This window comes from Aythya fuligula, chromosome 3 (assembly GCF_009819795.1).
Source record: "Aythya fuligula isolate bAytFul2 chromosome 3, bAytFul2.pri, whole genome shotgun sequence".
In the NCBI taxonomy this organism is placed as follows: domain Eukaryota; kingdom Metazoa; phylum Chordata; class Aves; order Anseriformes; family Anatidae; genus Aythya; species Aythya fuligula.
Window position 1 is genome coordinate 60,183,264 of NC_045561.1, and position 22,020 is coordinate 60,205,283.

At 36.7% G+C, this 22,020-nt stretch overlaps 1 protein-coding gene across 2 annotated transcripts in view; it reads right to left on the reverse strand.

Annotated features, from left to right (window-relative positions):
- SNX14 (sorting nexin 14) overlaps positions 1–22,020 on the reverse strand; it is a 55,396-nt gene that overhangs the window by 27,677 nt on the left and 5,699 nt on the right. For both annotated transcript variants that reach the window (XM_032183916.1, XM_032183917.1), the window contains exons 5-15: positions 19,337–19,380; positions 14,213–14,300; positions 10,120–10,204; positions 8,232–8,388; positions 7,846–7,921; positions 7,124–7,168; positions 6,951–7,031; positions 6,699–6,813; positions 4,494–4,649; positions 4,128–4,252; positions 2,486–2,544 (exon numbers count right to left, since the gene is read on the reverse strand). In XM_032183916.1, the coding sequence (XP_032039807.1) occupies positions 2,486–2,544; positions 4,128–4,252; positions 4,494–4,649; positions 6,699–6,813; positions 6,951–7,031; positions 7,124–7,168; positions 7,846–7,921; positions 8,232–8,388; positions 10,120–10,204; positions 14,213–14,300; positions 19,337–19,380 (1,031 nt within the window). The remainder of the gene's footprint in view (positions 1–2,485; positions 2,545–4,127; positions 4,253–4,493; positions 4,650–6,698; positions 6,814–6,950; positions 7,032–7,123; positions 7,169–7,845; positions 7,922–8,231; positions 8,389–10,119; positions 10,205–14,212; positions 14,301–19,336; positions 19,381–22,020) is intronic.

The window sequence follows — 22,020 nt, forward strand, 5'->3', positions numbered from 1 at the left end:
CTCTGGACAAACTGATACAATATTATATAGTTTACTGGATCAGAATATTAAAATTTCAGATTTTGTTTTGCAATAGGATCTACTTTCTAAGGCATTTTGCACTGTCTTAAGTCACGGTAACTGTGAAAGTGGAAACATATCCTAGCAAACTGGACCTGATGATGACTAACAGAAACAATTACATTACATACAATTACTTAATTCTGGGCGTTTTATTCCTAACCACTCCCCAAAGTTGTTAATAATTTCTTCTACTTGGACCTTAACTTGAAAACTGTTTTAATTTGATTGCTAACCCAATGATGACAAATCATAATGCTTCTTCTCAAATTAGATATCAAGAAAAATTTCTTTACTATGAGGGTGGTCATTTATCAACTCAACAGTTTTCATCAGATGTTGTCTGTCTGATCCATACACAAGAAATTCTGATTGCTTTATACAGTTAAAAAAAACTGATTAAAAATGGAAATTATACACTGATATATGTATCAGTGTATACTCCTCCTACTTTCCCCACTGTATTCTCTAGAAACTGCTCTATACAGATGACATTGTCTTACGATAACTAAAATCTTTCAACACATTGTCCTCATGTCCATTCCACTGGGATTGCCAGTCAACTACTTGATCTCAGACTTGTTAAAAAGCATCATCTATGCAATACATGCAAAGCAAAGCATCAAATCAAAGATGTGGAAAAGAAAACTAATCTCTTTGCCTGCAATTTCACTCAGCTGGAACTAATGCTAGAAGAAGGAAGAAGAGGCAGGATGAGGTATATGCATATGGATAACATTTGGGATAATCCCATAAGTAATTTCTTTATTTTTTCTGGCAGTCATTGTCCATAGCAGATTCTGCAGACAGAAACTCCAAAGCAACAAGCAACTACTTTCAGATAGGACCTCTGTGTCATAGGAATATTCACAGAGGCACCACTTCAGGAATATACAGTATCTCAGGCAGCAAGCCATAGTGTTGACTCAGGGCATTCAGATCATTCTAAAATTTAAAACAGATTCATTTTAGCTGTAACACTGTAGATGCTGCTTGAACTCCAAGGAAATGTACGACAACGGTCCCCAAACATAAGATTTGCTTATTTTGTAAAGATTTATTTCCAAAACTCCACCTACAGACTGCCTCTACTTTCACCCTTTCTTTTTTGGAAAGGAAAGAACCAAGAAGGTAGCCTAAATGTTTTCACAACTTAACTAGATTTAAGATGTGTGTGATAGGATACTTTCACCCTTAACATGAATTATTTTGGAGAAGATACCAGAAGGCAGATTTTTAGGTCTGCATGAAAACCTATAGACATCTTCAACAAAAACTGGAGTGTGGTTTAAGGTCACCATTCATAGTGAAATATCATGTAAGGGAGAAACAGAGTTTGGCCAAGCTGCCTTCTACGCTTCCTTGCTAAGGAACAGAAGTTTGTCAGCACCAGTCTGAGAAAGCACTACTCTTAAGCTGAAGCCTTGGATCCGTGAGAACTACAAGGACTACATATAGATGTTACAGCTGGAGATGCAAGAGAAAAACTGCAGTTTTTGAAGAACATTAGAGGAGAAAGGGATCTCACATTACTTAAAACTCATAGTAGGCTATGAGTCAAGAGGGCTGTTGCTCAGTATGTGTCTATGCAGAAAAAGTTAAATAATTTGCTGTTACTCCTCCTGAAGGTACAGTTACTGTTGATCTTAGTTCATACCAAGAAAGAAAGCCTACCCAAATTAAAAACCGTCTCACTTAAGTTTTCCTTCTTTTGGCTAGAATGTAAAAGTAATTGATTTTTGTATATGACTGAGACATCCAAAACAGGAGAAAAGAGATGAAAAGAGTCCTGACACTTACTTGTCCCAAGCCTACAGTGGAAGAGCTCTCTCATTCATGCCACAAGTGATGCTTACTTTTCTTGTTCACAGACTCCTGGAGCCTGAAGGTGTCACGCAAGTATATAGCCCTAACCCAGAAACAAAGCTCCTGACACTACATTTCTGCAATGAATGTGGATAATTGAGGGGACAGAAAATATGTTTGAGCTAGAAGAATTAGCAAATCTTACTTGTCACAGCAAGAGAGAATTGTCATAGCATGAACGAATTGGCTACACAATCTCTTTAAGAGCTGAAATCCAAGGTGACCCAGCATTTCACAGCAAAATGGTATTCATAATTAGTCACTTGTAAGATGGAAATAAAGTGTTGATTTTCTTATTTTTTTCCTCATTGTACATTTATTTTTCCCCTTCTCAAACATTGAGGTCTAAAATCAGATTTTAAAATCTTTTATAGAAAACACTTCAAATCAAAGAAACAGCCTGTATAATTTTTGCTTACTCTTTCAACATGTAACCTGTCAATTTAAGAGAAGTACCACTGGTTAGTATCAGGCAGTAGCAAAAATTCCATAGTTTAATATTTTGAAACTTTCGGCTAGAAAACAAAGAAAAAAACCTTAAAGATTCTACCACACCTACCTGTTAAACTTTGAATTGCGTGTCGGTGACTCTGCTCCTCTTAAAAGGTGCCTGAAGTACTATAACAGAAAAATAAGGTATCAAAGAAAACATTGGACTGAGGTGAGGGCTCCTATGCAATAACATTGCACAATACCAAAAAAAAAAAAAATCAGAAGTAAAAGGCAAGCTGACCATAATTGAGGAGCTAGAACATTCATCCAGAAAAGGACAGATTGCAATTGTAGTAAATGCTCCCAGGACTACATATTTTAGTTTACATAGCCTTGTAATTTGAACAAACTAAAACTAGGCACTGTAATCCATGTCTCTCCTTGCTAAAATCAAACATCTGCAGCACTACAGCTATTACTGAAAAGGTGACCATCAATATCATTTTTGAGAGATACACTTTATGAAGTGTAACACCACGTGAGGCAAGTTCCCATTTCCAGAGTAAGTCAGAGAATCATACAACAGCTCAGGTTGGAAATGATCTTTTGGTTGGAAAAGATCATTTATTTCCAACCCCCCTGCCATGGGCAGGGTTACCACCCACTAGACCAGGTTGCCCAAAGCCCCATCCAGCCTGGCCTTGAACACCTCCAGGGATGGGGCATCCACAGCTTCTCTGGGCAGCCTGTGCCAGGGCCTCACCACCCTCTGAGTGAAGAATTTCTTCCTTCCATACAATTTAAATCTCCCCTCTAATAATTTAAAACCATTCCCCCTCATCCTGTCATTGGCTGACAAAGCAAAAAAATGCTCTTCATCTGTTTTATAAGCCCCCTTTAAGTACTGATCATCTGCAATGAGGTCACTCTGGAGCCTTCTCTTCAGGCTGCACAGCCCCAGCTCTCTCAGGCTTCTTCACAGGAGAGGTGCTCCAGACCTCTGATCAAATTCATGGTCCTCCACTGGACCCTCTCTAACAAGTCTGTCCACCAGAACCCCCAGTTCTTTCTCTGCAGTGCAGTCAGTACAATCTGCCTCAAATGTGAGAAGCTTAGCACGCAGCCTGATTTATACAAACTCTAAAAGGGACAAGAACTCAATCAACTACTGTGTTTAAAGTGTTTCCTATTAGAAGGCTTTAAACAGCTGTGCAGCCAACAGGAAGAATTTTAAACATGCATTCAGAACCCAGTTTTCATCACTAATCATAGAACCATCTCAAATTCCTAACACATCACTTTGAATGATCTTCCTAAGAACACACACTAGACTTTCAAATTTTGGAAGAAGTAACATTGAAGGAGCCTATACAAAATCTTTGTAACTTTAAGTACCATTTCATTTTAAAAAGAAAATACAGATATTCTGAAGTGTGATGGGTCTATTATGAAGATTACTTTTGCACCAAAATTGCAATTGTAAAAGAAGGGAGAGTGTGGGGAGAGATGGATTTTGCAAGAGCAGCACTATACATAAATTATTAAATCAAAAATGAATAGACATTGGTTCTTTTTATTCTGTTGATGTGATGTTGAGCTAGAATAAATTCATTTTTCTTACTGAGATTTAGTTAAACGCCAGAACTCAAAACCAATTGGAAAATGAAGACTTTTCTCAGTTACACATGCACGTAACTTGTAAATAGTGTATCTTAGGAAAAAAATACAATCTTTCTTTAGGACTAACATTTCAAATCTGTCAGACTTACCTCATCACTGTGACAGAACATAGGAGTAAAGACATTCTCAAGGAGAGAAAGTACGTGCTCGTAAGCTTCAAAAAGACACCTCATAGTTTGAAGTTTCACAACATCCTCATATGGACCTACAGCAACTACAGAAAATTTGGAAAAAAAAAATCAGCTTTTCTTTGCAAGCTAATACAAAGTTTAATACAAGCCTGACAAAAATAGAAATAAACTGATAAAGCAAGGCTTAAGCACAGCATAGGGGTAACATCTTAAAAGCTACAACAAAAAATAAGAATTAAAGACTAATTCATCTAACACAATCACTTTATTACAGAATTCTGTTCAATTTTCAGTGTAAATGATTTCTTTCAAATTCAAACTTACTTCTTTGAATCTCTTCCACAATAAATGGGTCAAATCTAATCTTGTCAATGCTTTCATCCAAACAATAGGTTTTGTAAATTTTCTGGACTTCCTCATGAAGAGCCATTTTTTCAGTGTCTGATAGTTCTGGTCGCAAAATTCGGTCATTGAATTCCTCTGAGAATTAATGGAGAGAAAATGCATTTGTTGATCAACTTGGCAAACAAGTATCAGCTTGAAGCAACGTACAACATCAACTCGTTTTCCAGCAGATACAGTCATTCAGAAAACTTTAAAACAAAGCAAAAACAAACAAACAAACAAACAGAAGACATCTCAAAAAATCAAGGTAGCTGCGTTCTTATTAAAATTTAAATGTGTTTATATAATTACTAAAAATATATTGCCATTAAAACTAATTTCTTCTTATCATAGTGAGGATAAATCCATGAAGATATAATTGCACAGGAAGAGCCTTAACAGCCATTTAAACTAGTCATCTGCCTATTCTGCTGCTATTTCATTCCTAATATCCAACGCATCAATAATATCTTTAGTATCAGGATAACTTTAGAATGCACTTCCCCAACAAAAAAAAAAATATTTTCAACACAATCATTGTGCAATCCTACTTGATTTATTGCTTGTCACATCAATGGCATGAACGCTATCCAAAAAGAAGGGAAAATATGGTAGTATTCACTTTGTTTTTCAATTAATAGACAGAAATAAGCTTCTTCAGAGAAAGTCTTTCAAGATCCATCTGGTTTTTTGGCATTTAGTTTCCTTTGTGAGTCCACAATATTTCTATCAAGTGAAAAATCACCTACAGTAGGTATTTAGTTGAGATAGCATAATTTGAGAGAGATAAATCTCACTCTCAGTTTTAAAAGGTAATCTACAGACTCACCATCTTTAAACATCTTAGAATGGCTTGGGTTGGAAGGGACCTTGAAGATCATCTAGTTCCAACCCCCCAACCCCCCCCTCCTGCCATGGGCAGGGATGCCACCTACTAGATCAGTTTGCCCAGGGCCTCATCCAACCTTGTCTTGAACACCTCCAGGGATGGGGCATCCACAACCTCTCTGGGCAACCTGTGCCAGTGCCTCACCACCCTCTGAGTAAAGAGCTTCCTCCCAATGTCTAATCTAAATCTCCCCTTTTAGTTTAAAACCATTCCCCCTTGTCCTGTCATTATCTGATTGAGCAAGAGAAGTTTAGAAGGAAGAAAATTCTGAAGCTTAGAAAAAAGACTGGTCATTAGCAATAGCCAGAGTCTGAGTAACCTTCCCGCTAGAGGAAGTAGCTCTAGAGAATTGTGTTGGCTTAGAAACCTCTACACGTATCACCAGCATTAAACTAGTAATCACTTTGCTGAGAGTTTCTTGACAAAAAGCCAACATGTTTGAAGGATACTGAGCCCATAAGAAAGCGCAGAAAGAAAATGCACAGAGATCACTTATATTTCTTTTATATAATAACTAATGACTTCTGCAATGTTTCAGAGATAAAGCCTGTCTAATTTAAATAAACATTTTTTGCTGCTGTACATATGAGCTTGGGATATGAAGACAGAACCATTATTTCCTATGTAACACAGAAATACTTGTTTACAAAAAAAAATGTATTCTTTTGGTAAACCAATCATTAACCACTAGTTGACCAAAAACCTTGAAATAAATCACTAAATTACAGAAACTTCACAGAAAACCTTATCACTGGAAAGCAAAAGGCTTTTCAGACAACACTTATGTAAAGGTAAAACCAAATGCAAGGTACAGGTTACTGAATAGGAGGAGTTTTCAACAGTTTTCCTGTTCTTGGTATATTTCTGCTCTTTACAGAGGCTTTAGAGATAAAAGAACACGAGAATTTTTTCACAATGTATGGCTCATTTTAGGAATACTTTAGTAACCACGTTTTAAAGATACAGCCGTACCTTGTATCTATGGCCAGAATTTTCCCCTTACAAGGATATTCTATTTTAAAATGTACAAACTTTATCAATAAACAGAAATAAAGTTACAACCTAGAGTCCACAGACATTAACATTGCCAAGATAAGCATTGAAAAAATCAGTACATAATTAAATGAACACAAATCCTGAAAGACAATCTCTTGCGTAACAATGCTGCCTTGTTCTTAGGCTCATTCACTTAAACGTGCAAATGCTTAAACCTTTTAAAGATCATCAAATATACCTCAGCACACATATAATCTTACCTACAGTCAGGCAGAACTGCAGCACATGGACTGCCCCTTCCTGTTTCAGGAAGTTCATAAACCGAAATAAAAGGTCTTGCTGATCTCGGATCTCCTTTAACTCCAGTTTCAGGACCTTAATAGGAGATTAAAAACACGGTCAGCCAATTTTCAAATTTTCAGTGAGAACATAAAGCAAAATGCTGTAGACAAATGTATCAGGTAAAGTACTTAGGCAAAACAGGAAAGCAAATAAATACTGCCTTTGCTTACAGATGGCTTTTTATTTCTTGGCTCTGCAAATTTCTGAAGGAATGGAACCAATGAAGAAGTAGGTTCAGTTGCTTTCTCAGGCTGTAGAAAAAAATGACAAAACACAACTGGGTAAGAAAGCTCCTTTAACAGAGGAAAAGAAAATGGCTAGTTTTAATTCTGTCTTTACTCACTGGACTGTCATCAATGAAGATCAGCAGCAAATGGTTGACAGTGTCCTGCAAGAAAACACAGTACAAAATTAATATTAAAGAAATAACAAACTAGATGAAAATCATTTCAGTATCATGTTACACCCAAGTTTAAACCTATGAATATACTAATACTTAGAAAAAACCAACAAATAATACCTACACGACTACAGTACCTTCTACTTGCAGTTATGCGATACATTTATAAGCACTGCAATTCTGCCTATTCATATATATACATAAATAAAATTGAAGATGGCATCATTCCATCCAGAAATAAATGCATTCTTATTTGCAGAACTGAAGACAAAATAACACAGCTGCAAAAAGAACGGCTTACTTGAACTGCTATGAATATGCATACAGCTCAAGTTCAAGTAATTGAGCCCCTGTTGAAATGTAGATACATCAATTTGAGGGTGTTTATACTCGCATAGCACTCTCCTGTTTGACAAGAATTGTAGTACTTCATTAAAATTACATTCTTGAGAGATCACGACAATATTGGATTTTAATCAGTTTCAGTCAGTTAATCATTCAAATGAGTTATAATGAACAAAAATGTTGGCCAGACACTTTTTCCTTTTACCCAGTCAAAACCCATAGCAACTAAACTATTGTGCATCATTTGTTTTACCACAATATACTTAGGAGGAAAAACAGTTATATTAAATAAAAATCATTCACACGTTCCAAAGTCTTACAGGATCTGCTAAGAAATCCATAGAGGGAAGGAAAACAGAACCAGGCAGAATCTCTCTTATAAGAAGTGCCAGGGATCTGAAAAGAAAAAAAAAAAAAAAAAAATCAGTACCCATACTAGATTACATCAGTTTTAAGGTAATAAAGTCACCTATAACATTATATTTCACTAGTAAATATTTTAATATTTAAAAATGCATTTTAAATGTGCTAGAATTACTTTAAGATTGATCAAAAAATCATAAGTAAAGAGCTAACACTAGCCTTGAACAAGCAAAAGCATAACAAGGAGTGATATGGAAGATGCCTCTAGAATTCATTCTTTCAGGCCCCAAAATTACAGTACTATATCGTAATGCAGATATACAACTCTAAATGCTTTTTATACCTGCATTCTGTTGATTTGGGGGGTAAAATGTAAGGAAAAAGAAGTTCAGTAAGTTTTCTTAAGTAGTGAAGTTCATCTCTTCGGCTTCTCAAAGCAACGTGTAGTTCTGGTCCATACTCTTCTAAAGCAGCTTGCTGTAGAAATTCTGCATTTTTTACTGCAATAAATAAATAAGTATTAAAAGTTGTTCCAGCCTTTTGTTATTGAGAAAAAAAGAGGTGATCACTTTTCATTTGAGCTAAAGATTAATACTTTCAGTACATGTACTACTGCCAAAGGGATACAGTGTTGTAACTTTAAAAAAGAACCTTGGCTTGGACTTGGAAGGTTGGCTATGTAATAATAAAAATCTCAAAAATAAGAATTCCTTCACCATATATCTGAAGCTTACATGATTTCCAGAATGATTTTTTTCATTCATGATTATTGAAGAATTCAACATTTTGATTCTTCTAAAAATTTGCACTGCCCAAAGTACACCTCTATATGCTTCTTCCTGACTTCCTTCTTGGTCTCTAATTCACTAATTCTAATTCTACTGTGCATATAGTGAGGAATTACTAGGAGAGGTAAAGGTAAGAAGAGTAGAAAAAAAGGAAATGTTCCCTAGAACAATAATTTTAAGAAGGATATAGAAAGGAAACTAACAGAAAAAGCTAAGCTCAACTAGCCACCAAAGCAAGGCCTGAGAGCTGCCTTCAAAGAACGTGTGATAGGTGGCTGGTTCAGCAACATTTACCAGAAAGCATTGCTAAAAGTCATTTTCAGGTGCTACTTCATATATCTGCCCTCAGAGGCTTCTCCATTGAACAACTGAAGAAGATGGCTGTTTTCAATGCTATACGTTTAAAATCCAGTTCTTTGCTAATAAAGAAAAGTGTTTTCAACTTCTTCATAAAAATCAAAGGAAACATTAATTTTGGTGTAAAAGTTACTGCAAGATAATCTAGCATTTGAAACTTTTGCTGTGCAATGAAACACATCTAATTCAGTCACACTGTATCTCACTTTATTCATGCCTACTACTCACATGTTCAATAAGAACTTCCAAAGTTCAAATAACAGTATGTATTTATGGATATCAAGCAGATGTTTTGAGGGAAGAGAGGAAAGTTCGTGACTTCAGTGAAAGTAAACATCTACCACTTAAAAGTTGAATGAAATCACGTTTAGTAGATACAGTGATGTGGAACACAGCCAGTGAAAAAAAAAAAAAAAAAAAAAAAAAGTAAAGATAACTAATTTCCAACAGCAAACATTGTATTTTTCAGTATTCCTTCAATAAGCAGTTTCAGTAATTTTTATACTAGGCTAGTGAAGTATTTGTATTTTGATAATGATTAAATATGCTACTTGTCCAAGTCTATAGTTCATAAACATAGCTTTTCAATATAATGAACAATTCCACTAACTACTCACCTTAAGGTGCAGATATGAAATCAGTGTTAGGTGTGAACTCATTCTAGCTGTAAGAGTTACAGTGTAGGAGCTATAGTTATACTGCACAGACATGCAACTCCTTTCATTTATAATGGCTTAGCAGTAACACAAGAAAAACTTCAAGAACCACTGTTAGATGATCTTGATTGATCGGAACAGACAAATACATTCTCATTTACCATACAGATAAAGAAGTTTAGTACTTCAAAGTTATGGGGATGCATGAATTCTGGAATTCAGAACTGAGATTCTACTTGTATCATAACATTCTCCTTATTTGTCTTTGCAACCTCCAGAAGTAAAATGTGAAAGGATTACTTTTTTTGTTGTTGTTGTTTTAAAAAGGTAACGATGGTGGAAAGATTTAACAAATATAATGAAACATGGAAAACTGAACACCTTTATACTTGCCATTTGAAGCTGACAACACATCAAGTCTTTACAGTACCTTTCTGCCTGGCTTTGGCTATCACTTCTATGTGCTTCATTGCTGCCTTGAGCATTTTCTTTGTTACAACAGTTGGAATATCCACCTAAAGAGTAGTTGCAAAACAAAAACAGAATTATTCAATTTTTTTCCTGAAAATATATTAAAGATCACAACTACCAAACATACTAATTTGCTCTTATGCCCCCACTGTAACCATAAAAAGAGCCCTTCAGAAACAATCAATGAATTCTCTAGATAAACTGACACTATGCTCACTCTTGTGGGCAAAGAACACAACATCACATAGTATTGTTTTTGGCTTTTAGTTCTAACACATTTATTTCCAACTTGTTCTCATTTCGATTCTTCCACAAATTATAATTACTATAATTATTATTTCAATAATTATAGTAACATAGCTTGACTTCCAAATCACTGTAAACAAAGGCTAGTTCTCCATGAAGATTTGACCACCACCAAAGGCAACTAAATCACACCCTGCTTCTAATACTTGTTAAGATTACACTCGGCAATCTAAAGTCCACAAGAACTAAAAGCAAAGTGAACCACTCCTCCCTATGTACACGCAGAAAAACCATTTAAGCTCAGCTGATGGCAGAACCAAGAGAATTTGAGTTCCTGAGTCAAGAACACTTTTAGTGCCAACAACTACGTATTGCGTAAACCCGTTTATAAGCCAAGCAAAAAGCAGTAATTCTGCCTATGTGATTTAATAAAAGATTTTATTAGTCAGTCCTGCATTTATACTTTCTTTGATAATTATGAGAATGAAATACATATATATAATATGTATGGACTACTGAATAATTCAAGCACAAATAGACCTCAGGATGTCTTAGCCTAAAGGAGGCTCAGATTAGGGTGCTCATGGCTGTATCCATTTGAGCGTTGAAGACTTCCAGAGATGAAGACAGTCACCTCCTCACAGGTCAAGTGCTCCTGCCCTGATGATCTTGGCGTCCCTTGGCTGAACTTGCTCCACTCTATCAATGCCTCTTTTGTACTGTGGAGCCCCAAAATGGATGTGATATACTAGGTACTGCGCCAAAATATTGCTGCCTAAAAAGCACCATGGAAATGAAGATAACTATTTCCCTTGACTGACTGGCTCTGCTCCTGTAAAGACAGCTCACGATGCTGTTGATCTTCTTTGCTGCCATTACACGCTCTGGCTCATATTCAGCCAACCATCTACAATGAGCCCCAGGTCCTCCCCAGCAGAGCCGCTCTCCACTGCCAGTCAGTCCCCAATTCCAAGGGACTCTGCCATTTCGGCTGCAGTAGTTGCACAGAAGCTTACCTAGAAACTGATTTACACACTATATGCCCGCTATTTCAAGCCAGAACAAATGACATCTCAGAGAAGCAGAAATACACAACAGCAAGCATTCAGAAGTCCTCAAGACTAAGTCAAATAAAGGCCTTAAATAATAAAACAGAAGCACAGAGTGCTTCTTGCCAGACAAGGAAGGAGCCTGCAATTGCAAAGGCCCCGAGAGCTGAAAAGAAAGTTGTTTCTTATTCCTTCATATAAGAATAGCATGTATTCCTACATACTCTGTAATACTTGAGGTGCACAGCTAATTGAATTCAGGTCAACTCCTACTTTTTTGCTTAAAAGTAGAAGATTCTGCTCATCGATGCAAAACCCTGTTAGTCAGGACTTGCATTTCAGCCATATTTCAATAAAGAAAAAATTTCCTATGGAACACAGGGATAAGAGAGGGCTTATTTCTGCACAGGTAAGGTAAAGATCACAGCAAGCAAACTGAAATTTTTGTCAAAAGATAGGTTCTACTTCAGCATCAACAACAATCAAATTCAGGTCTGTTATATCACAGCATACAAAGGAAAGATCTTCACATTCAATTAAACGCTAACTTAAAAACTAACCCAGAAACGGCACCAACAAGGAAAACCCAGATCAAGCTGAAGTCAAAATGAATAAATAAACGTTTTCCATCAGTTAAGAGCTGACTAGCTTTGTCACTAGCGTCTGCTGCTTTGTTCCAACAGCCACACCTCAAAAACTCCACCTAAGCAACCTTAGACAGAACACCAATTCACTGCAGCAATTTGTAATTTTAAGCCGTAATTCAAAAGCAGAAGATTCCTCAGCAACAAAAATAAAGATCTGAAGTGAAAAAGGAAACAAAGTTTTGTTGTTTTGTTTTTTACTTGTACATACAATCTGAAATTCTGGGATTAATATCTCCATTAGCCAGAGCTATGGCTTTCAAACATTTAATAATAAATTCAAATCAAAGTACAGCTGTTTGGCAAAGACTTATTTTGCAATCTGTGCTGAATTTCTCCTGAAATTAAGTTATAAATGACATTGTATTGCAGATGAAAGTTTATAAAACATTCTGTCATAACCCTTTTCAGCTAATTACTGCAGCTTTAAACTCAGATTCCAAAGATGAAAAAGAAAAACAGCATTTTATTTGCAACTTGCATATCAACTCTTATTTCTACGCATGATGTTTCCAGCTTTACACACATCACAATCATTATTAGTTCAGGCTGTCTGCATCTGTATGTGGGTGTGCGCACACAGAAACACTTGTTTAGCAGAAAAACAGTATAGATTGGAAAAAACGGTATAGCACCAGATATCAAGCTCCCCTGCATGACTGAACATGCCAAGTTTCAATTTTGTTCCAAACCACAAAGTTATTATTAACATCATTTTGCTTGAGGTATCTGTAACACTTCATGCAAAGAGACAAATCATATTTATTTGCTTCCATCCTATAGAATAATATAAACATTTATAAAGTAAATATAAACATTTATAAAGTGAAATGCATTTCTGTGACAGCCCTTCTGCTTTGTAGTTCCCCTGCCATTTCTTAATACTTGTTCATGTTTGAGTTTTTGTTGCATATATTGCCTAATCGTCACATGGAATTTAATAAATTACAATTACTTTATTACTGACAGATATGATAAATTATTACTGAAATTCAAACTTGATGGCAAAAGCTGCTACAGCTGATCTAATACAAATAATGACTTATTTCAAGATCAACAGAGGAGGCAACTATTTTATGAATCAACAATGGCACTACAAACAACACGAGTAATACCTGCATGTGAGGCCTTTAATTCTAACATCAGATAGCTTAACTTTTAAGACCTTGATCTAGATTTTTGCTTTGGAAGATTTACTTTACTTTCACACATCTGCATGTCTGCACTACAACAATCGTTTTCTAATTTTCCCCCACGATCACTTTAAAAGCAATGTACTGGAGTTCAAGTAAACAAGAAAGTCATCTGGATTTGATATATAACAAGGACAGAATCAGGCTGTTCATCAGACATGACTGAGCACATGTACCAGTGGTAGTTCAGAAAATATTGCTGTTACTATGGAGGGGGAAAGACACACATTTCTGGTAGCTGCTCCAACAGCACAGCCAGCACTGAACAAATCTGGAGGCTGAGTTAGCATCTCTTCCTGCTTAGCACAGCCAGAAATTTAGGAGCAGTTCCTGTAGAACAGGCTTGAAGCACTTTACAAGAATACTGGGCATATGTGCTAACGTATTAAATGTAGCTAACAAATAATTTGAATGTTTGAAGTTTACTCTGCAGAATGTTTCTTAAAAACTACGTTAAGATAAGAATAATATTATTTTAATTCTTACAGTAAGCTACTCACATTTTATTATCCATAGACAACATAAGGACCTTGTCTGCATTTAAAGAGCCAAAGAATGAGAAGCCATGACATGGGTACACCATCAGCTACTTCCTAATAGGTTTCTCGGTAATTTTCAATTTTTTCCCCCACTTAGGTTAAGTCATTAAAAGACAGCTAAAAGATCATCCCACGGTTTTAATAATGCCTTACACTGGTGTCAAAAAATATATCAATTTGCAAGAATCTTCCAAGATGTTTTATAACTAGGAGTGGAATAAGCTCCATAAGGAGAAAGAAGAAACTTACATGGAAACTGCCTATACTGTATGTAAGATTGACTTTGGAATTGACATTTAACAAAAATTAAAGAACTATCTACAGATGGATAACAGTTCTTTCAGATGGAAAAACAATGTTCACACCTTTAAGTCACCTTACCTTGTGGATTCTCCGAACTAATACAGATGCAAAAAACCGCAGTGTGCCTCTCAGTTCATCCACAGAGGATTCATCATCAGTAATATTTCTGCAGTATTGTGAAACAAGTCATCATATAAGAGAAAGGAAGAAAATACATATATATTAATTGAACCACAATATATATTTTACTACTAAAAACTGGAATAAAGACAGTCAGTGATGCTTCAACAGACAATGACTGAAAAGAAAGCTGTATGGGCAGAGTGAGCTGCCTTCTATTTGAGTAAAATACGTAACATTCCCAGTATGTTTGTGCACACAGGAATGACTTAAGTAAAATGCCTCAGTGTAAACTGGAATTATACACCAATGTCTACTTTAATATATTGTCTGCGTGATTTTGGGCAAAGAAAATCTAACCTAGTTTCCACATATCTGAAAACAGTGACTGTTTCCTAGTTCATTGATCTGAAGCCTGAATGAGTCTGAATTAACATCTTCAAAACCTTTAGAATTAGGGTACTGCAAGCACCCATCCCAATTAAGCTAGTCAAAACTGTATTTTCCATACTGGCTACTCCAAAACCTTCTCTACTACTCAATTTCAAATAATCTTCTGGCTCAGTACACATGCGGCTTTGTTAACTTTTTATTATAAAGTTGGTAGCTTCTCATGTAGCTTTTAAAGACATAGATACATTCCTGGTATTTCAGCTGAGCCTCATCCAAAAGAAAATTTTCACCAGAACTTTTTCAAAAAGTTCTAATACTTCGATGCCATTTAATTCAATAGTATTCCCTTTAAAAAATATAAAATAAAGAATTTAAAACAGACTTCCAAATCACTGTGCCAAAATATCAGCTAGACTTTAATCTGGTTTGCCAGTTTCCATCTGCTGCAATACAGTATGCTGGGTGAAAAATCACGTTAAAACTACTTGAAGTTGATCATGGGAGAAAAATACCTAATTCCGTATCTTTTTTGGGGGAAACTGTATGCTAATGGGGACTACAGCAAGTCTTAGGTGCAACTAAACTGCAATTAAATTAAGTGGAAAAAGAGACCATAATAGCAGAACTTTGCAAAATGCAACAAAATGGTTAAAAATATACCAACATTTAAGCATATATGGACACTATAGTATGAGCAAAGACATCAGTAAAACTGCATTGCAATAGCTGAGCAATGGCACAACAAAGAAAGCTGCCTCCTGCCTTAGCTAATGACCATATGGAAAAGCCATCAAAGCTTTCAGTTTGCATAATGCGTATGCAAACCCCCAAATGGTTCTGCATATGTATTAAATGTAAATATCTTTTCTATTAAAAAATAGCCTCAACAGGATGTTTGAAAAGCAAATATGTTATGCCTATATCATCATTTTACATTATTCAGCACCTGATTTTTACAGCAAAATTAGCCCAAGTTACACAGCATCCAAACGCATCTTGAAGGTGAGCTGTTAGCAGCAGATAGGGTTGACCATGGTATATCAAGTATATAACTCACTGCATGAAAAAGCACCTCAAAGAAAGCAGCCTGGCATGAGGAATACAGCAATCCTCAGCTAATCGTGTGCAGATAAGACAACTGTAAGGCTTGGTTTGTCACCAGCTGACATTTTGGAAGCAATATTGTTAGCAAATAGCTACGCTGTATAAGGAAGCCAAGGGATTAGCAAACAGATTTTCTGACTGTACTACTAATATTCTACAGACAAAAAGATAGATGAAGTAATTTGGACCAAGACATTGCTATTTTATTGACACTTGGCTAACCAATATTCTAGCTAATTCTACTTGGACACAGCTTTGTGCCACGTACTTTCATGCCGTGCCATAGGTTAGCAGAGACATTTTTTTAATCATCAGTGGGCTGGAGAATGGTTAAAAGAACATCAAGAACTTGTAAAACCCCAAATCTCCAGTGACACAGTGGAAGATCCAAATAATTTGCTTAGACGGATTTTTTAAATTGGCTGCATTTTCCCAGAATTTGCAGAAAAACTCAAAAACACAACTACCAGGATAATGGAGAGATTTGCTAAAAGAAAAAGGCCCAGTCTGCTAATTGTAAACAGTTACTGAGTCAAACATCCCAAAAGAGATACACCCAACTTGCATGCAAAGCTCCGTGGGATCCACTGATAAATGAAAACCACATCCAAATACTGAAGTAATTATTTTTTCCTGATTGTCAATTATTCTTATGAAATTTAACCAACCCTTAAAAAAAAAAAAAAGGACAAAGGAAATACATTGCAAGCTGATAAAACTAAGACTATGATTTGTAATTAAATGAAAATCCCGAATTTTTACTGCATTGTAAACACTTGGAATAGAAGCAGCTCCGTATGCAAAAACGCTGATTTTAGTCACTATCAAGGAAAAAAAAAGATTTCATGGTAACATATTACAAAAGCACAGTAACTACTCAGTAAGTTTAGAAACCAGAGAACTGGAATTGCAATAGCATCAATGACAGAAAAAAAAAAATCAGTAAGTATAGAGTAACACATTCAAATTTTAAAGTCGCCTATTTAAAATGAGGAAAAAGCTGGTAAAAGCAAGACATTACGCAGTCTTATTGAACAGTATGCTGCATAAGTAACAGATTCAGACTGGTGTTGTGTAGTTTTGTAGTTGGATTACTTAGAACTATGCTCTATTCCCATATACTTGAAAAATAACTCAATCAAATATTGGAAAATTACTAGTATAAATACCTTGATAAATCCCAAACAATTCATATAGGTGCAACTACCTACTTCAGTAGAGTTCATAGGATTTTAAGTACTAATCTTCTTTCTTCTAAATTGATCTTAGTTTAGGGATCTTTACCTCAAAATTTTAACTTGCTAATAAAACACTACAAATTCTTACACTGTTTGTTAATGATACAAGCACAAAACACAGTTTTTCCCTGATTAACTTTATTTCTGAAGCAACAAATCTATGGTTTTGTCTTGCAACACACATTTCTGGTAAGCATTATATTATTGCCCCAGCTTCTGAGTGGGTTGTCAGGTTACTTGTCTAATGTCCAGAGCGTACAAGCACCATCAGCTGGCAGTGAAAAGAGAGAGAGGGGGAAAAAAAAAAAAAAAAAAAAAAAAAAAGGAATTGTCTACATAAACTCCATTTGAAAGGGGGTCAGCTAGCATAAGGAGTTGTGCCAGACTTTTCTCAAAGGGAAGCAGCAGACTGCTTTATCAACCTCACCTGGCAAGCCTGAGTTGCCTGCTGGTGGTTACCCACATTGCTAAAACAAGCCCAGCCTAGAGGTGAAAGCTTCTGATTTGGCTTTATGAAGAATTAGCTGGGGTTACTGAGGTGCGGTAGCTCAGGAAAAACATTTAATGAATTCAGGAGTCCTTCCCCCAGGGTCAGCTGAGCTGTACAAAAGGCAAAGGTAGGTCTAAGCAGGAAAAGCCAGACCTAACATGCTCTACAAGAGAGACCTCAAACGGCAGCACACACAGTTCAGGCATCCCTGCATGACTGCTGCTGGCAACACAGAAAAGCACAGGAACACCTGAATGAGAACATAGAGAATGAGACAACAGTTAACAATACTACTACTGGGCTGAAACCAGCAAACCTTTCAGGACCAAGCTCTCTGCCTGAAGAATTACAGATAGCGCTGCACTACAGCTCACTGAACTCCCAGTAGTTCAGGTTCGCGGAAAGCTCATTAGGTCTGATCAGCCTGGTGTGACTTCATGGAGCTAGTTCAAAATTCAGAGGTGCAGCCATGTAAAACCAAGGACAGTTCAGAAACACCCACACAGCTCACCAGGAGGCAAGAAGGAGCAAGGTCTAGGCTGGCTGGCTCTGGACCAAGTATATTTTGCACCATGCTTCTAACTGGACATATTCCTATGCCCACTATGCAACATATTCCAGACTTCAGTCACCTTGAGTATTGAAAATGCATGCAAGTAATATGTGGAATGCAAACTGCCTTGTCAGTCCAAAACAAGGGAAATGGGGAAGTGGCCTTCCACCAGCCAAAAAATCTTCTATTTCATAAATCAAAATTAGATAGAAGATCTAATTTTGTCCTCTTGCATCCATTACTTTACCAAACACAACTGAACACCCTCTAGTTTTCTCAACTTGAAAGTTAAAACCCTTGAGTTTTCCAGCTCGATCACTGACAATACGTGGTGCTCAGGCTCCCTCTGCTGTTTGCGTAGGCAGCTGAGTTTTACACTGAAATGTGTTCATCACACAATGACAGACATGAGACATGCAGACGTCAGCCACAATTAAAAACCAATTAGGCAAAAAAAGTCTGTCCAGAAATTTTGGATCCCAGAAAGGCAGAAAGAAAACAGTGGAGAGTAAAATACAAGAGCATAAATTGCCTTTAGCACAAAATGACCTCTCAATCTAAAGGAAAAGTCTAATTCAGAATTAAGGTAAAATGCTGTTATTTTAATACATTCATGTTGTATGATCAGTTAAAATTTTAACTTAATATCTTCCTACAAAGCTCTCAAGCACTAATTTATATATAGATTACAGCTGTAATCTTTTCTTTATGTGCTATTTTAAAGTTATTTAAACAATACTACTCTATTCAGCTCAGCATAGCCACTCACAACCTTAAATGTCATCAAACGAGCAGGTACTCTGCAAGAAGGTGGCCACAATGTATTTACAATATCTTCTCTAGATTAACTAAAACTGTAGGTCTTATTAAAAAAATTCTATAAAGTGAAATATTTTAAGATTTATTTATTTTTTAAGTGACTTGAAAGATTGACAATACCTCTAGTCTGGAAATACTTTTTTTTTTTTTTTTTTTACCCCATGTGTATATATACACGTTATTACAAGGTTTTAAACAAGCCATGCATATTTCCAAGGGAGAGTTATTAGAAAATTAATATATAAAGGGAATAATCTAAAAATGTGATGTTAGGATGAAATACAAATTTCAGAACAATCCCTATCACTTCTAAATTATTAAAAGACCTGTTCTACCCTGCACAAAGAGACATCAAGATAATGAAATTGTAGCACTTAAAAGCATCCTTTGTATTTTATTAAAGAAACAAAAATGTTTTTTTTAATTAAGCAGTTTGCTGATATTTATGTTATTAAACAATAGGGACTTCTAGGTAAAGCTCATACCTGTACCATGGATAAATAAAGTTTTCCAGCACCAATTCGAGCACCTGTGTGGAATAAAGACAAAGGCATTACAAAATAAACAAGCATACCATAAGTCCTTGTTAGAAGAGTTAGAAACACAAGCATCCTCCAAAACTCTCAGAATATGATCTCCTGTATCATAAAACTTCAACATATAAATACATACGTTGCAGTCCTGTTGTGAGGTTGATCATTTTGCATAATAATCAGTACTTTGGGCAAACAGTAATCAACTGATGGTTTCATGCCATCTCAATACGAAAGAGCTGCCACTACAGACGACGCAAAGCAGGGTACTGTGGCCACTCTGTGATACAAGTGCTCTGAAGAATACAAAAAGGGATGGTCCTTACTGCATGCTCACCTCTCAGAGACAGTAAAAGAAGAATCCTAAAAAGCAACATCTAGGAACACTGTTCCCCTTTCGTCAAATCCTGCACCGCAGCTTTCAACAAAACACACCTTAAGGTCCAGCCACCTCCTGAAGTCCTGACCAGAGCACTTCCCAAAACCCATGTCCTGCATGTATATCCTCATGGCTTTCTCATACCTGTTCCTATCCCCTGCATATCCCAGCTACATGGGAGAAATTTTTCCACCCTTTCCACCTGTTCCTCACAGGCCAATCCTAAAGTTGCCTTTTCCATGCTGGAAAAACTGGGTTCCTCAGGAAGGAACAGTGCTGTTGCACCCATGTCCAGCTTGGTTTTCAACGTCGCATCAGGAAGGGAGGCAGGGAAGGTGACAGTCCCTGTTCAGTCAGCGGGCAGCCACCACCACAGACAGAAGGTATACTGAAGCCGAGCTGCAGCTCTGGCACCCCTCCTCACACCCACGCAAACATTTCCAGTCACTGGCACAGCCACACTGCAACACCATTAGCAAAAAGTTCTGGAAAGGAATGAGATAAAGTGACAAGGGAAAAAATGGCAGGGGTGGTGGAACTAGATGGTCTTTATAAAAGGTCCCTTCCAACCCAAGCCATTCTGTGATTCTATGATTGCTTCAGAGATCAGCAGCATCAGCGCTGATAAGGGCAGTAAGGCAGAATGTGTCTGCTGCTACATGAGGCTGTTGGGCCATATTCTACAGAAGGGGAGGTTTTGAAAAGAAGTCACTGCGTTCAGAGAAAAAACTAAGATCTGTCTGAAAGGAAAGCTGAATGTAACAGCTGATATAAAAGCCTGGTTTATGAGAATAAGCATTACTCTTAGAAGATTTGCTGCTGTTCTCATTCACACTGAGTATGCGCACTGCAAGAAGTCAAGACTTAATAAATTTATGCTCTCTTCAGGGCACGACATGCCTCTGCTCTACACATGATTATACAATACGCTCTGTAATATGCACACCACGGCCTTTTTAATTCCTCTCAATTCTTCAGGCTTGAGCAGTTGATCAGCACTCTTTTTCTGTCCTCCTTACTAAGAATACTGTCTACTCAAGTTTGGTAAGAAACACTCCCTTTTGCAATTGTTTCGTTTCAGGGACTCTCCTCCCTTTGTTTTTAAGGGTGAAGGAGAAATTTCGTTCCTTTACCTTCTCTGAAGGGATGTTTTCTAGCTTGGGACAATTTTGTGTGTCTGTGTTGTGGACCACACAAAGTGGTCAATTTTCTCCTACCATTGTGTGCTATATAAAGAATATATTTTTAGTGGTTTTTGTTTTTTCCCTTATTGGAGAAGGATTTTTGTTCTGGGTTTCTCCATCCAGTCGAAAACTTTTATCATGCAATCCCAGAACCAAACCTTTTCTGAAATTTTGAAATTGCAACATGATCATGTGTTGATGATGGACAGATAAGCTAAACAACTTCTTTCCTCCCTACCTCGTGTTTCCACTAAAAGGGAAGAAGAGACAACATGACAGATGTTTTACTTCCCAGGACAGAAAAGACCAAGAAATTCCCAAGAATCTTCTTTGGAAGTTAATCTTCAAACAACAGGAAGGAAATCAAATCCTGCTCCAGTCAGCAAACACAGATGACTGGCCTTAACAGCAGTAGATCAGAGCGCTCAACAATTTTACTGATGCTTTCTTTAATACTACCAGTACATAAACCACCAATTTACTCTAGAAACCTCAGTCTCACAGGTACCACAGCGTTATTTTTGGTCATGCAGAGTTTCTAACAAAAACCTCTTTCAGGGGTCAAACCGCAGACTCTTCCAAAGAAGCGCCTGTCAAAAGGAAAGACCCGCAGCAAAATGCACACTATGCATCTATCTGTTAGAAGATCCTTTCTCTTTCTTCCTCCACTTTTTCTATGCAACCCCCATCAAGAACAACTACAGCAGATCGTCTTCCCCTTGGAGTGGAAAGCGTACTCGGACAGCCTTCGAGCATAAGACGATGTACTCAAAGAGATTACAGTGCTCTCCTCTTGAGCTTTCTTTGTGTGTGACTACTATTTTGAAACTGAAAACCTGTCCACATCGCTGCAACTTACAGTTCATCAGCTGTTCATCAGCTGCTAGCACAGTTTACTGACACTCTCTCAGCCTAGGGTCTGGAGGCTTCTGAAGCTAGCATGAGGATTGTTTCCAATGGTGACAAATCTTGTTCTTACTTGAGAGCCAAGTCAAACATGCATGGTTCTGAGGAAAAAAATAAAATCTTCTTATGGTTACCAAATGAACAAAGAAAGCAGGAAAAATGCTAGA